Source organism: Phacochoerus africanus, chromosome 1, assembly GCF_016906955.1.
Source record: "Phacochoerus africanus isolate WHEZ1 chromosome 1, ROS_Pafr_v1, whole genome shotgun sequence".
In the NCBI taxonomy this organism is placed as follows: Eukaryota; Metazoa; Chordata; class Mammalia; order Artiodactyla; family Suidae; genus Phacochoerus; species Phacochoerus africanus.
Genome location: NC_062544.1, coordinates 104169626 through 104185947, shown reverse-complemented (window position 1 = coordinate 104185947; position 16322 = coordinate 104169626). Strand labels below are relative to the sequence as shown.

The following is a 16322-nucleotide window of genomic DNA, read 5'->3' as shown; positions in this document are numbered from 1 at the left end:
TAGGTCACAGACACAGCTCAGATCTGGTGTATCCCAGCAGCTGTAGCTCCGATTAGACCCCTAGCCTGGAAACGTCCATATGCTGTGGGTGTGGCCCTTCAAAGATAGATAGATAAATCAATCAATCAATCAATCTAGTTGAAGTGATATCTAGAACATGCTTTAAAATAATCCTGTGTGGAGTTCCCTTGTGGCACAGTGGGTTAAGGATCTGGCATTGTCACTTCAGTGGCTTGGACCACTGCTGTGGTGTGCATCTGATCCCTAGCCTAGGAACTTCCACATGCCATAGGCATGGAGAAAAAAAACCTGGTGTATATGTGAGTAGATAGGTGAATTTGGTGGTTCGGAGGGTAGGTAGAGGTACAGATGAAACAAAATGTTTAGCTGTATGTTGATAATTACTTAAGCTGTTTGATGGGATAACAGAATTTCATTCTCCTATTCCCCCTTTTGCATATGTTTGCAAGTATCCCTAACAAAAGGTTTTAAAATCTTGCTGATTTTACTTGCTGGGATGCACATCAGGGAAACCTTGAATGTCCTTTCTGACCTCCCTCCTAGCAACTCCGGCCACCACTCCATCCTAAACGGTAGCTACACTGGTTCCTGCCAATTTGAATATCTCATGCAGGCTCCTAATTCTACATCCCTAATCAAACTATTTTCTGGAATATTTCTCTTTTGAAGTTCTACCCATTCTTACATGTCTAGCTCAAATTCTACATCCTTCAAGAAACCTTTCTGGCCAGCTCTAGGCAAAAATTCATTTCTTTTCCCACTCTCACTGTTCCTTAAGTATCCATAAAAGCAGTTATTATACACAGATTGTGTCCTAAATTATGAATTATGGCAATAGATAAAATCCATGTCTTATCGGAGTTCCCGTTGTGGCCCAGCAGAAATGAACGCAACTAGTATCTATGAGGATGCAGGTTGTATCCCTGGCCCCTGCTCAGTGGGTTAAGAATTTGGTGTTGCCTCAAGCTGTGGTATAGGTCCCAGATATGGCTCGGATCTGGGGTTGCTGTGGCTGTGGTGTAGGCTGGCATCTGTAGCCCCAATTCAACCCCCAGCCTAGGAACTTCCATTTGCCACAACTGTGTCCCTAAAAAATAAAAATTAAAGAATAAAAAAAAATCCATGTCTTATTTATTTTGAAGACTTGCAACTGGCTACAATAGGTACTTGAAATGTGGTTAAATTATATAAACTTGCAATATTATGAAAATAGCCTTAGATCTATTACTTACCTCCTTTGCTATAAAAGCAATTATAATGGATAAAAAAAACTCTCTGGAAATTAATTAGATCAAGGTATCACTCAACATTTCATTTACTTACTTTTTTAAGGTTTTTGCTCCTGAAGATGCATGAGGTTGGAGGTAGAAAGGAATTTTGTTGAATTTGGGCATATTTTTCTGAAACATTAAAAGTGAAAAAAGGTAAAACAGTTTCTATTAGCTGACAAACTAAAATGATGTCAAGAGGAAAACATGACTTATAAGTAATAGTTATTTTTTCATTAAAAGTGACTTTCTATGAAATTTATAGTGAGGTATGAAATCATCTATGTCAGCCTTGAGAAAAGGTATCAGAAAAGTATAATGTTTCATTTTGTAATGAAGAAATATGTAAAGATAAATTATATGCAATGTCAGTGGCAACATGAAATTATGGCCTGGCTCTTCTCAAATAACAATTCAAGGTATTAAAGGGAAAAAAATTTTATTTTAATTCTTTCAGCCATACAAACCAAAAATCTCAATTCTACATTAAAATGCCCAAACAAAAAAATTAAATGTCTTGAGAGGAACCCACAACATTCACCTTTGAACAAAACCATACACTCTACGCTGGTGAGGCCCACAATCCAACTCAAAAGGCCGATCAAGTCTTCCCACTTCTTTTTCCCCTTTGACATCAGGTTGAGGTCTTAGGTTTTAAATAAGAGTAGAAACTTCAGCCAACCACCTAGATGTCCACCATGAAGTAAACCACATACTTAGATGAAGGATAAAATTAACTGGTCATCTTTTCTCTGGGTATTAATCCCCTCCGAGCCTCCATGTCATATCCTGTCTGGATGTCTCCTCTGAGGAATAAGCCACAGGCCTAAAGTCAGCAATGCATCCAGGTGAGTTTCACTCAAAGGAAGTAGTGGTTTATGGGGAGCTCGGACTTAGAGAAGACCATAGAATATCCATCAGGTGTCAGACTGGTTTTAAGTTCTTGGAGATATATCTGGGATAGAAAACAAATTTTCTGAGGGTTCTAGAGATTAAATCTTTTTTCATATGGCTTTAGAAGTATACAAAATAGGTCAACAGCACATAAGAGAGTCTAGAAACAGACCCATGTATATATAGAAATTTAGTATATGATAAAGATAACATTTCAAATTAGTAGAAAAAGGATAGATTATTCAATAAATTGTGTTGGCACACTGGCTATCTGTCTGGAGAGAGTTATCATCCTGGGTCACACCAAACAATAAATTCTAACAGATCTAGACATAAATCACTATCATAAACATATTAGACGAGAATACAGAACATATTTGCTACTTTGGAGAGGAAATAACCTAAACAAGACATGAAACTCACAGCTATAAAGGATCAATCTGGTCATATAAAAATTGAAACTTTTTGTCTGCCAAAGAACACCATGAACGAAGTAAAAATTCTATTGAGAGGCAAGGTAATAGTCAAAGGGTTAATATTCAAAACGAAGAACTCCTACAAATCAATAAGAAAGACAAATAACCCAATAGAAAACTGGTAAAGAATACAAACAGGCAATTCACAAAGAAGAAATGCAAGTGGCCAATATGAAAAGATGGTTAACCTCATCACAAAAGAAAAAAAAAAAAACAAAAACACATTAAAACAAAGAGAAAATAGCTGCCTATCTTTCAGCAAAGATTATTATAAGTATCCAGCGTTGGTGAGGGTGTGGGATATTGGGCACTCATACACTACTGGTGAGACTGTAAACTGGTACAGCCTTTGTGGAGGGCAATTTGCCAATATCTATCGAAATTTAAAATGTGCATACCCTTTGATCCAGCAATTCCACTTCTAGGAATTTATCCTAAAAAGTACACAAGGATATATGTACAAGGATGTTCACTGAAGCATTGTTTGTAATAGAAAACACTGGATACCACCTAAAAGTCCATTAACAGGGACTGGTTAAATAAATCATGTTACATTAAACAATGCAATACTAGGCAGTTATTAAAAAGGAATGATCCATATACAGATGTGAAAAGATGTCCAAGATATATTTTTAAGTGGAAAAAAAAAAAAACCCAACCAAGTTACAGAACAGTATATATAATAGAGGATTTTGTGCAAAACAAAATGAACTATACACATACATATATACACACACAAATAATATATGCCTGTGTATGCACAGAAAAAAGTACTAAAGGCTATGCATTAAATATTAATAGCTACTACCTCTGGGGAGAAGAACAGAGAATGAATGGAAGAGGAGTGACTGGGAAAGGGATGGGGATTTCACCTTATTATTTTCTTTGATAAGCACATATTATTTATGTAATTAAAAATAAAAAGATATATAAATAATTATCAATACCTCTTCTGCAACTTTGGAATTGCAGGGAAGCAGAAGAGGATTTCACTTGGCAGTCTAGTTTTTACTAAAGACTATACAGTCTAAAGCAGTTCTTTTTTTTTTTTTTTGGTCTTTTTGCCTTTTTGAGGGCCATTCCTGCGGAATATGGAGGTTCCCAAGCTAGGGGTTGAATCAGTGAGCTATAGCCGCCGGCCTATGCCAGAGCCACAGCAACGCGGGATCTGAGCCTCATCTGCGACCTACACCACAGCTCATGGCAACGCCAGATCCTTAACCCACTGAGCAAGGCCAGGGATCGAACCCACAACCTCATGGTTCCTAGTCGGATTTGTTAACCACTGAGCCATGACGGGAACTCCTAAAGCAGTTCTTAATTTTCTTCATTATTTAGAAAAAAATAAAAGGGCAAAGTGGGAATGGAGGACACTTACATCCACAGTGATGTCAATTACCCATTGTGGCACCGTCTCATTAAGAAGCATGGACTCAGTCTCACCACCAGAATCTCGGCAGAGCAGCCTAAACATAATCCATCAGGTAGTAAGTGACGCAACAAGCACAGATGACAAAGTCATCATCAATATATTTTAGAGGGCAGGACCCTTATATCCTCATTTAGGATGACCCCCTACTTGACAGCTGAGGACTTAAAGTACAGCCAGGCAGAATGACTCACTGTGCTAAGAGGGGGAGCAAGTCCTAAAACTCAGGCACCCCCAGTGCCAAGGCCAGGCATCCACTACAGCTGCCTCTGAGTTCCTGGGTGAGGACAGGAAACCTGGGTGTAGACAAAGCACTCAAGAAAGGTTGCCTGTCAGTGCTATAGCACACAGCACAGGCCTCCACACAAAATGGGGGTCAGGATATTTTTCATAACCATACTCTCAAGAAACGACCACAAAAGAAGAGAAGTCTGCCCTCAAGGGCAAGACAAACATTTTTCTTACTTCTGGCCCTTACTAGTAAGCTTCCCCATGACTCTCCCTGGAACTTCCTGGCAATGTGGAGGTGAAGCCAGTCGAGCTTTGGCCTTCAGGGACTCATGAAGGACTGCTTCACCCTAAGGTTGGGCCACTGTTGGACACAACAACTGGTCCCAGGAGCAGACCAGTCCATCTTACCTGGCCCAGCTTGAGGGAAGTCATCTACTCTGATGCTGTCCTGAGGGTGGGGACTTCTAGTGATGCCATCCCTGACCCTGGCAGTCACACCGGTTATATGAGAATAAGTAAGTGTTTCCTGCAGACATACTGAGAAGCTGCCTCAAGGCGAGGTATCAACCTCATCTTAACACCAGAGGCTCTGCTCTCAATTAGAATGGGGTCTGACAGCATCAGACACCTAACTATTTCATGGAGATGAAAGCCTCCAAAGCTCTGACAGCCTAGAAGTTAATGATAAATACAATCAATACTTCCTGGCAAAAAGGTTACCTTCTCAGCCCTTCTTACCCATACCTGAACAGGGTGCGACCTCCCGCTTCACCAAATATCACAGGGGTGTGTGGAGGAACTTGGAAATAGCCATTCCCCTTCTGTACTCGGTTCTCCTGTTCCCCATTTACTAGGAAAAGATAAAAATGTGTTAGTATCCTGAGTTAGAGCTAAAAGCACAGATTCTAAACATTTTGTTTCCACAGAGTCCAATCATTGTAAAATTTTTTAAGTCAGAGGTCCTGTAAGTCAGCCAAGCCAGAGTCAGAAATAAAGTCCTGAAGTTAAAGTCCTGAAAATAAGAAATATGGCAACTTGCAATGTCCCTCATGAGAAATGACTACATTTGAGAGGAACTTAAGAGATTGTCTGAGATTTGAAACAAAAACATAACCGTGTACTTCAGCCATGGGGAGGTCTGGGACAGCCTCTTTATAAATAATGATCTGCTCTTTTGTTTGGGGGGCAGGTAAACCACCAAGCACAGAAAAATTTCTTGTGCCAGAAAAAATTTTTTTTTTTTGTTTAATGACAGCTATAACTAATGGCAGAGGTATTAGTGAAAAATAAAAACCTCAAATAAGTCATAATCTCATTTTTATTGTTCTTCAGAGATTTCATTTCATTCTGCTTTCTTTGTAATCTTGTGAACCTAGTGCAGGTGACCCCTACTTAAGCGCTGGCTTGTTCATAAACACTTCCTTAACAAACCTGGAAGCAGCCTTGTCCTCTGTAACCTTACGGCACTCAGAACCTCTCTCACAGCATCAACTCTCTGATCTCATAATGCTGATGCAAGCAGCCCTTTGCCCAACCAGAATGCCAGTCCCTGAAGGACAGGGTCCATGCCAATTTATCTTTATTATCCTCACTTGCAACTCACTACTGGCCTCCGAACACTTGAGCTGCTCACCGAGTATAATCTAAGCAACTCTTGAGTATGCACTGAGCATGGTGCAGATGTAGCAAGAGATTACCAGACAGGTGGAGCCTGCAGTGTCCTGAGCTCTGGTAGGGCCCTGCCCTGCTACTGTGCAATATAGTATGCCCTGCCTTTACTATGGCAGTTTGAATTTAAGGATGATTTGGGATTTCCTGTAACTTCTTTACTCCCTCAACCAAAGCCTGGATCCAAGAGGTAGTGACTGTACCACTGCTTTTTGTTTTCTTTTTTGGCTACACTATAGTTGCGGCAATGCCAGATCCTTTAACCCACTGTGCCAGGCCTGGGGATCGAACCTGCGACCTGGAGCTGCAGACACCACCAATCCCATTGCACCACAGCAGAAACTCCTGTACCACTGTTTTTGAATTACTTAATCTTTATTGGCTACTTGGGCATCTGAGGGCACCCTAACTGTCATGTCATAGATGGAGAAGACAAGCCAAGAATAGGAAATGACATGCCCATTGCTACATAGCTGATAAATGTTAGAGCCCATATCAGAACCTAGCTTTCTCAACCCTCTGAGATCTTTCCACTGAGTTTCTCTGGCTCACAAGCCACTGTAAAATTCTGAAGGGGAGTGAAGTGGGTCACGTGACACAAAAGAAAAGCCATCATGAGTGGGGTTAGTGTCCTCTCTGACAAATAAATCAGGACACTAGCTTTCAGAGAGGCATGTCATCCTTGCAAAAGAGATTTAAACTCCAAAAATCCTTATGGATGAATCACTCTCTGGCAGGACAGCCTCTGGCAGGAGGTCCTCTGTTACTGCTGATACAAGTAGGCAAGTTCAGAGACTTTTCAGAGTTAAGCCCTCAGTGGGGGGTGGGGAACTCAAGGACTCTTCAACTAGCTGTAGGTTACATATGAGCTGTGAAATTTTAAGTGCTTTCTTTCCTTTTTTCTTTTTTTTACCTTTTCTTTAATCATGTTGAGCCAAAATCATACAATTGAAATTCTCCTCTGCTGCTGAGAGTAAGCTACTGCCACTGCCTATGGCATACAAAGCTTTAATGTCCTCCATGGCATGAACTCCTTTTTCTTTTTGGCTGTGCCTGTGGTATGTGAAAGTTTCTGGGCCAGGGATCAAACCTACACCACAGCAGCGACAATGCCAGATCCTTAACCTGTTGAGCTGCCCAGGGAACTCCCTCAATGACACTAATTCTTTACACATTCATTCACTCATCCTGACACTTCTCAGTTGGGATTTTATTTTTTTGGGCCAAGTTCAGGTACTTTGCCAGTCTAGGTAATATCTACATTTCAGGCCAACGTGAAGTATGACTACAATTCTGAGACAGCTACTTAGTCAACATATCCACTGATACCCTAAGAAATATCTTTGGAATAAGCCTGCTAAAGCTGCTTACCTTTAAGGACAGAAGTCATTTGAATACACAGGGTTTATTCTTTTTTTGGGCTTTCTTCTAAGGGTCACACCCATGGCATATGGAAGTTCCCAGGTAGGGGCCGAATCTGAGCTGTAGCTGCCAGCCTACACCACAGCCACAGCAACGCTGGATCCAAGCAGCGTCTGTGACCTATATCACAGATCATAGCAACGCCAGATCCTTAACCCACTGAGCGGGACTAGGGATTGAACCCAGGTCCTCATGGATACTGGTCAGGTTCGTTACCACTGAGCCACACAGGAACTCCTACACAGGGTTGATTCTATATATCTTCGGTAGTCTCACTGACTAAAAGCTCTCTTGGAATCTCAGTTAAGACTGGATGGATGTTCTTTAGGATGTGGAAGGGAGGGCAATAAATTGGGCATACCACAAATACTTATTATGTCACACTTTAGCAAATGCTTTAAAATTTAAAAAAAACATTCTCAGAACAACAAACGATCTAAGTATTCTTAACTTCCGAGTAATTTTTTAATCAATTATTCTGATATAGAAACACGAACCATGGTTTACTTCATTTTCTTCTTCATCCATTGGATTCACATGTGTTCTAGGCCAATATTCTAGAAGTGCCTGGAGTAAAAGCCCTCCTAAATTCACTGCAAAAGAGTTAAAAAAGAATAGAAATGGAAAAGAGAATCATTAGATTTAACCTAAAAATAGATGGAAAGAAATGAAAATTAAAAGTTTCCACATATTTTTTTTTTTCTTCTTTTCTTTTTCTGGCCACCTTGTGGCATATGGAGTTCCCGGGCCAGGGATCACATCTGAGCCATAGTTGCTGCAATGCCAGATCCTTTAACCCATGGTGCCAAGCTGGGGATTGAACCTGCACCCTGGCACTTCAGAGACATCATCAATCCCGTTGCGCCACAGCAGGAACTCTAAAAGTGTGCACATATTCTGATGCTTTTTTTTTTTTTTTGGCTGCAACCTGGGGCATGTTGAAGTTCTCAGGACAAGAATTAAACCTGTGCCATAGCAGCCACCCAAGCTGCTACAGTGACAATACCAGATCCTTAACCCACTGCACCACAAGGGAACTCCATGATGTTATATTTTTAACCCAATGCCAAGAATGTATAAAAGCAAGTCTTCAGAAATTTTTAGAAGTCTATTAAAATTTTACCTTAGAATGTTTAGAGCAGTGATAATATGAAGCAAACTGATATTCTTTCTGGTTTTTCAGATAAAGCCATTCTTCAAAAATGAATAAACAAAAACAGCAATTGTATTCTTAAAGGAGCTATTTTCATATAAAGCCACTAAACTATATTTATATTCATCAGGTATTTCTACATGCTACATACTTAGAATACTGATCAAATATAATAGACTCTTGGGAAGATGAGTCTCTTCTCACTATACACAAAAATTTATTCAACATGGATTCAAAACTTGAATTTAAGACCCAAAACCATAAAACTCCTAGAAGAAAACATAGGCAGTAAGTTTACTTTCAATGATTTTGGAGATTATTCTTTGGATCTTACACCAAAAACATAGCCAATGAAAGCAAAACTAAACAAGTGGAACTACATCAAACTAAAAAGCTTCTGTACAGCAAAGGAAATCATCAACAAAATGAAAAGGCAACCTACTGAATGGGAGAAAATACTGGAAAATCATGTATCTGAGAGGGGTTAATATCCACAATATATAAAGAATTTATACAACTTAATAGCAAAAAACCCCCTAAAAATCTGATTTAAAAAATGGGCAGAAGACCTGAACAGATATTTTTCCAAAGAACACATACAGATGGCCAACATATACATGAAAAGATGCTTAGCATCATTAGCCACCAGGGAAATGTTAATCAAAACCACAGTGAGATATCACCTCACACTTGTCAGAATGGCTATTACCAAAAAGATAAGAAATAACAAATGCTGGAAAGTATGCGGGGGAGGGGGGGACACCTGAGCACTATTAATGGGAATGTAAATTGGTGCAGCCACTGTGGAAAACAGTAGGGCAGTGCCTTAAAAATAAAACTATTACATCATATCTAGTAATTACACTTCTTGAGTATTTATCCAAAGAAAAGGAAAACACTAATTCAAAAAGATATATAGGATTTCCCGTCATGGCGCAGAGGAAACAAATCCGACTAGGAACCATGAGGTTGCAGGTTTGATCCCTGGCTCAGATTACGGTAGCCAAAATATTAGAAACAACTTCATTGTCCACTGATGGATGAATGAATAAAGAAAATGTGAGGGAGTTCCCTTTGAGGCACAGCAGAAATGAATCTGACTAGTATCCATGAGGATGCAAGTTCGATCCCTGGCCTCACTCAGTGGGTTAAGGATCCAGCGTTGCTGTGAGCTGTGGAATAGGTCACAGATGTGGCGCAGATCCAGAGTTGCTGTGGTTGTGGTGCAGGCTGGCAGCTATAGCTCTGATTCGACCCCCCTGGGAACTTCCATATGCCACAGGTGTGGCCCTTAAAAAAAGAAGAAGAAAAGAAAATGTGATATATGCAGAGAGAAATATTTTTCAGTCCTAAAAAAAAAAAAAATGAAGTCCTGCCACTTGTTACAAGGATGACCGAACCCTGAAGGCATTAGGGTTAAATAAAGTAAGTCAGACATAGAAAGGTATGATCTCACTTAGATGTGAAATTTGGGAGTTCCTGTTGTGGCGGAGCAGTTAACGAATCCGACTAGGAACCATGAAGTTGCGGGTTTGATCCCCGGCTCGGATTACGGTAGCCAAAATATTAGAAACAACTTCATTGTCCACTCGGATTCCGTGCTGCTGTGGCTCTGGCGTAGGCTGGCAGCTACAGCTCCGATTAGACCCCTAGCCTGGGAACCTCCATATGCCGCGGGAGGGGCCCAAGAAATGGCAAATAGACAAAAAAAAAAAAGAAAAAAGAAATTTGAAAATAAAAAAGGCTCCCCACCAAAAAAAACCAAGGTCATATATACAGAGAACAGATTGATGGTTGCCAGACATGTGGGGTAGAGAAAGGGACAAAATGGGTAATGGGGGTGGGGGGGGTCAAAAGGTACAAACTTCCAGTTACAAAATAAATAAGTGGAGTTCCCACTGTGACATAGAAGGATCAGCAGCATCTTGGGGGCACTAGGACACGGGTTCAATCCCTGGCCCAGCACAGTGCGTTGAAGATCTGGTGTTGCCGCAGCTGCGGCTTAAGTTGGGCCTGTGGCTTGGACTTGATTCCTGGTCCATGAGCTCCATATGCCACTGGGCAGCCAAAAAAGAAAAATAAATAAATAAATAAGCCATGGGGTTGTAATATACAGAATGGTGACTATAATTAATAATACTGTATTGCATATTTGAAAGTTGATGAGAGAGCAGATCTTAAAAATTCTCATCAGAAAAAATTTTTTTCTACCTATGTCTGTGATGGATGTTAACGATTTACTGTAGTGATTATTTTGAAATATATACAAATATTGTACATCTAAAACTAATATATGCCAATTTTTTTTTAATTGGAGGGAAAAAAAAAACCTGTTTCCCAGCTTCACTTTCCCTAACCTAACAGATTTCCAGAATGGTTTAAGGGGACAGAGTGTGTGCCATGATTAACTGTTAAAGCTAAACCACAGACTGAGAGAAAAATCAAGATTGTCTAAAACATTTAACGTAGAATACTATTTTCCATTCCACATGAACGAATATATAGATTTCTCAAAAAATTATTTTTAAAAAACCCCATATATCATTTAAAAACAAAAAAAAAATGAGCATACAGCAAAAAGCTGCACAGGTCCACCTTCTCCTTTTGAAGGAGGGAGAGTAGGAAGGACACAAACTCACGCTTTGGATCTGACCCATCAGGGCTGCTGAAGCCAGCGTCTTTTGCAGAAACCCAAGCAGCAAAGCAGTCACTCTCATCCAATGTAATTGTCAGCATCTATACAAATAAATAAATAAATAAATAATTTGTTAGAGGCATTTTATTTGAATACATTTTCCAAATAAGTCTCTAAACCCTTATTTATTTGTACTATATGACTAAAGTGTTAAGCCACTGATTCAAGAACCAAAATGTGTCTTGCATGATTCAATGCAACTACAATTTAATATACTGGGTGGGGTATGAAAATACATTTAAATTGTTTAAATTTCCTTTCCTCTCATATCTAAAAACATAGTACTCTTTAACCTGTAATACTTAATTTTGAGCTAAATTAGAAATTTTCAACTATCCCAAATTATACAAATATCAACTATTAACTTACCCCTGTTTTCAAGTCTACTGAGAACCAATTTGGTACATATACCATCTTAAATCTTTTCTTAATTTCATCTTCAAAATCCACTTTGCCCAGATCTTCAACTTTACATGCCTATACATCAAAAAGAAAGTATAATTATCAATATTAAGTGGTCAATTGATTTGATTCTGACTTAGCTACTCAAAAATTTACATATTTGCCTAAATAAAATGGCATTTAAAATACATCACCAAAAGGGTGTGGTCAAATATTTTTATCTCAAAGCATTTATCTTTCTTTATTTTTTTAGGGCCACACCCGCAGCTTATGGAAGTTTCCATGCTGAGGGTCAAATCGTAGCTGCTGTTGCTGGACCACACCACAGCCACAGCAATGCCAGATCTAAGCCACATCTGCAACCTACTCCACAGCTCACTACAATGATGGAGCCCTGACTCACTGAGCATGGCCAGGGATTGACCTACATCCTCAGAGATACTAGTCAAGTTCACAACATGCTGAAGCACAACAGGAACTCCCTATAAGCACTTTAAGAGAATTGTGAAGCTCAGACAACAGCTATAAATACAGGCAGCAATTTTAAGTTTCTCTTTCTTGAACATTATAATCTTTCTCATTCACTCCTTAAATATGTATGCTCCCCAAAAGTACATCCTGAACTTCCCCTAGTACCACGGATCATTTTCAATCACAGCCCATCTCAATCCTGAACCATGTTACAGAATGCTCCCTCCACATCTTCATCCTAACAGCAAGCTGGCTCTTTCCAGAGGGTCTCATCTCATCAGTTATCTTCTCAAAGGGTGACTTTATATCTTCTCCTACATTCCATAACTCCCTAATGGCATATAGAGACCATCATTCCACCATCTCCAAGTAAAAACTCCTACTTCTTTGGGCCTGCTATCACTGAGTTGCAATAAACTGAACCCCTTTTCCTCACTGCCATCTAGCAACTTCTGTGGTTATCTTCCTTCATTCACTGGAGACTGGAGCCCAGCTCAATGTCTTGCAACTCATCCTGAGTTCTTGCTTGCATCCTGGACATGAATATCCACAAGGACATCACACAGGACATGATGGCCTTCCAAATTCTTGACAGTATTCCTACTATAAATACACAGTCACGGAGTTCTGCTGTGGCGTAGTGGGTTAATGATCCAGTTTGTCTCTGTGGAGGCACTGGTTTGACCCCTCGCCCTGTGCAGTGGGTTAAGGATCCTGTATTGCCGCAACTGTGGCGTAGGTTGCAGCTTCGGCTCAGATTCGATCCCTGGTCCAGGAACTTCCATATACTGTGGGTGTGGCTAAAAGAAAAAAAAATTAAATAAAGTCATTAACACTTCTTGGGACTTCTGTTTCCAAAGTCAGTTCTCCACAACATCTCTGTCAAATATTTACTCCCCTCATAACTCTTACCTTGCCATCACCTTCCTCACTACGCTCAGCACAAGATTCTGACCTCTACTCCTCAAAAAATCCCCTTAACTTTCTCTACTGTTCTTCCTGGTACAAGAAAAATCATGTCCCTTCTTGCTGTATTCTGGATCCCCTCACTTCTTGCTTCTTGGGAACCTGTACTATCATCTACCTTTTCATGTCTTTCCTGGTTTCTGCCCATGAACAGTGAACCATGACCAAATTTCTCCCATCTGAAAAATACCTAAACAGCAAAACAAAGCCTTTCCTTGACCCTTTCATTCCTAAACCCTCTTCTGCTACTGCCCTTCCTGCCATTCTCACCAAAGTCAAATTTCATCCAAGACTGTCTCCACTCAAATTCTGCTTCTTTACCTCCCAAACACTACCCAACCCACTCCATCAGGCTTTTGCCCTTAGGTCTTGCTAGAAAGTGCTCTCTTCAGACACGATTCTCTTTATTGGCTCGATCCACGGGGCACATTCCATTCCCTATCTTAGAGGAACTCTCAGCAGGCAACTCTAACCACAAGCTCCTTTCTGAAATGCTCAATTAGTCCTTGAGTGGCCATCGGCTCTTGGTTTTCTCACTTTTTATTATATACCTTTGTGGTTCCCTCTTTCTCCAAAAATTCTTGCAAGGGAAATGACTTGGTTTCTTCTATTTTAAGTATAGATGTATCCCTTGGAACCTCTGACCATGGCTCTAATTATAATCCACAGCTGATGACTGCTGACCTCAAGCAGCCCAGCTCTTTTATCTGTGCATTAGGTTGTTTGGCTCTCTGCCCAGCAAACACCTTTACTCAGACATCCCACAGAAACTCAAATCTGCTGTGTTTCTTGGCAAGTCCCTTTCCCTCAACAACCTTTTTCTCTTACATTCTCTATATCACTTACACTCACCAAACGAATCCAGAAACCCAGGCTTAATCACCTCTCCTTTTTATTCATATTTCCTTTTATCCAAGCATCACTCTTACCCACAGACCTCAATATTTTTCTAATCATTCAATTTTTCCCATCCCCTTTGTTTCTACCCTAGTCCAGATGAATATCTGATATTTTCCCAGTACTAGTGCAAACAGCCTCCTAGGTACTATGTGTCAGTCACTACAATACTTATCAAACACCCCCTTAACATCACCAAGAAATAGCTACTACCCAGATTTAAGGAATAAAGACAGAGCTAAGCATGTTCTGAAGATCACTTGGCTAGTAGCTGGTAGAGCCAAGGTCAGAATGTAGTTCTGTCAACTCTGAGCCTATGATCCTAAGTAGTCCTGACTTGAGTGCTTCTGTTTAATGTCATGTCCATTCTTGAAACTTCAAGGTCTAGTGTCTGAATATAAGGAGCTGCTAGGGACATAAAAATGTCAAAGACAGAGCATGCCAGCTCAAAGCCCCATCTAATCAGAACTACCTCCTATTCAGACAGCATGACTGTACTAAGATTTCAGCTAATTAAGACCAAAAAGACATCAGATTCATAGGCAGAAAATCAGAGTGGCTGACCCAATTCGATTTTGTTAGATATTCTGGAGAACATCAGGTGTAGGGCAGAGTGAGGTGAAGCTCAGCCACAGGGCAGAGCTAGGGCCACATCAGTGGTGGAGTAGCAAAGTTCCCGCTGATGAGGTCCTTAGGGCTGCTCTCAATCCTACTCATCTCCATGGGACCCGTCTCTGAAACAAATGTGAGCTTCTAGTCCCCTGATAAGCACATCTCTACGGTAGAGAAAAACCAACTGGACTTTTGGAATCTGCTGCAATTAAATTTTCCACTCAACTGAGGCCTCTTGTTCTCAAGTCATACTTACCAAGCAACTGTCTTTTTTTTTTTTTTTTTTTGCTATTTTAAGGCTGTACCCATGGCATATGGCGGTTAGGAGGTTCCCAGGCCAGGGGTCAAACTGGAGCTGTAGCCACTGGCCTATGCCAGGGCCACAGCAACGTGGGATCCGAGCCATGTCTGTGACCTACACCATAGCTCATGGCAACACCGGATCCTTAATCCACTGAGCGAGGCTAGGGATGGAACATGCATCCTCATGGGTCCTAGTTGGGTTCGTTAACGGCTGAGCCACGAAGGGAACTCCTGCCAAGCAACTGTTCTGTAACGTGATTTCCCACACAGCTGCCCCACAGGGAGGGAATGTCTTAGTTAGGCAAAGGTTTCTATTCAGAGACAGTCCCCTTTCCCAGAAAGAAACTTATTTACACTATTCTTTAGATCCAAAAATTAAGCAAATCTCTTCCTTATAACCAGGAGCCTAATCAAAACACCAGATCTTTTAAATTCTTCCTTTAAAATATACCTAACATCTGTCTCTCTCCCTTTTTTTGGCTGTGCTTATGACTAATGAAAGTTCCCAGGCCAGGTATGGAACCTGTGCTACAGTTGCAAACTGCACCACAGCAGTGACAATGCCAGATTCTTAACCTACTGCATCATGAGGGAAGTTCCTCCTTTTTTTCCACCTCTTTTTTTGGATCAAACCGTTTTATTGAGGGAGTTCAAGGGAAGGGCTGGGAGGACAATGAGATCCGAAGTCTTTGGCTTGGCCAAGATCTCTCCAAGGCTTCACAGTAACCAAAAGTCATTTGTCTCTTCCTTTAGATCCCCAAGTCATCATGCTTAAGACAACTGACTTCTTGGAGTTCCTGTCATGGCACAGTGAAAACAAATCTGACTAGGAACCATGAGGTTGCAGGTTCAATCCCTGGCCTTGCTCAGTGGGTTAAGGATCTGGCACTGCTGTGAGCTGTGGTGTAGGTCACAGACAAGGCTCGGATCTGATGTTGCTGAGGCTGTGGTGTAGGCCGGTAGCTGTAACTGTGATTCAACCCCTAGCCTGGGAACTTACATATGCCGCTTATATGACCCTAAAAAGCAAATTAAAAAAAAAAAAAAAAAAAAGACAAGTGACTTCTTGACTTCCAGCTTCTCTCCTGTTATACATACTACTACTGCTCTAAACAGAGGGTTTTCCTGCTCTAAAATCATCTAAGATAAAGAATCTTTGGGGAGTACTAAAGAAAGGCCAAGTCTGGGGCTGAAACTCATGATTTTTTGGGAAATGACTTGAATCTCATCTTTCATCCTTATACCCTGCTACTCCCTTATACTCACTCTGGTCTCTAATTACACAAACCTACTCACCTGGCCCTGAGTAAGCATGTACATTCCTCTTCGGTGCCTCTGTCATTCATTCCCTCTTCCTAAAATGCCCTCCCATAATCAATTTGCTGGAATACGTTAAGGCCCTGTTCAAATGATT

At 40.6% G+C, this 16322-nt stretch overlaps 1 protein-coding gene across 2 annotated transcripts in view; it reads right to left on the bottom strand.

Moving 5' to 3' along the window:
• The window catches only part of WDR48 (WD repeat domain 48), a 51877-nt gene that overhangs the window by 4036 nt on the left and 31519 nt on the right, over window positions 1-16322 (bottom strand). The window contains exons 12-17 of one of the 2 annotated variants that reach the window (XM_047770376.1): window positions 11627-11734; window positions 11202-11298; window positions 7907-8002; window positions 5064-5169; window positions 4038-4125; window positions 1345-1421 (exon numbers count right to left, since the gene is read on the bottom strand). In XM_047770376.1, the coding sequence (XP_047626332.1) occupies window positions 1345-1421; window positions 4038-4125; window positions 5064-5169; window positions 7907-8002; window positions 11202-11298; window positions 11627-11734 (572 nt within the window). Of the gene's footprint in view, window positions 1-1344; window positions 1422-1459; window positions 2245-4037; window positions 4126-5063; window positions 5170-7906; window positions 8003-11201; window positions 11299-11626; window positions 11735-16322 lie in introns of those variants that run through there. The other variant, XM_047770383.1, reaches the window with a different exon arrangement.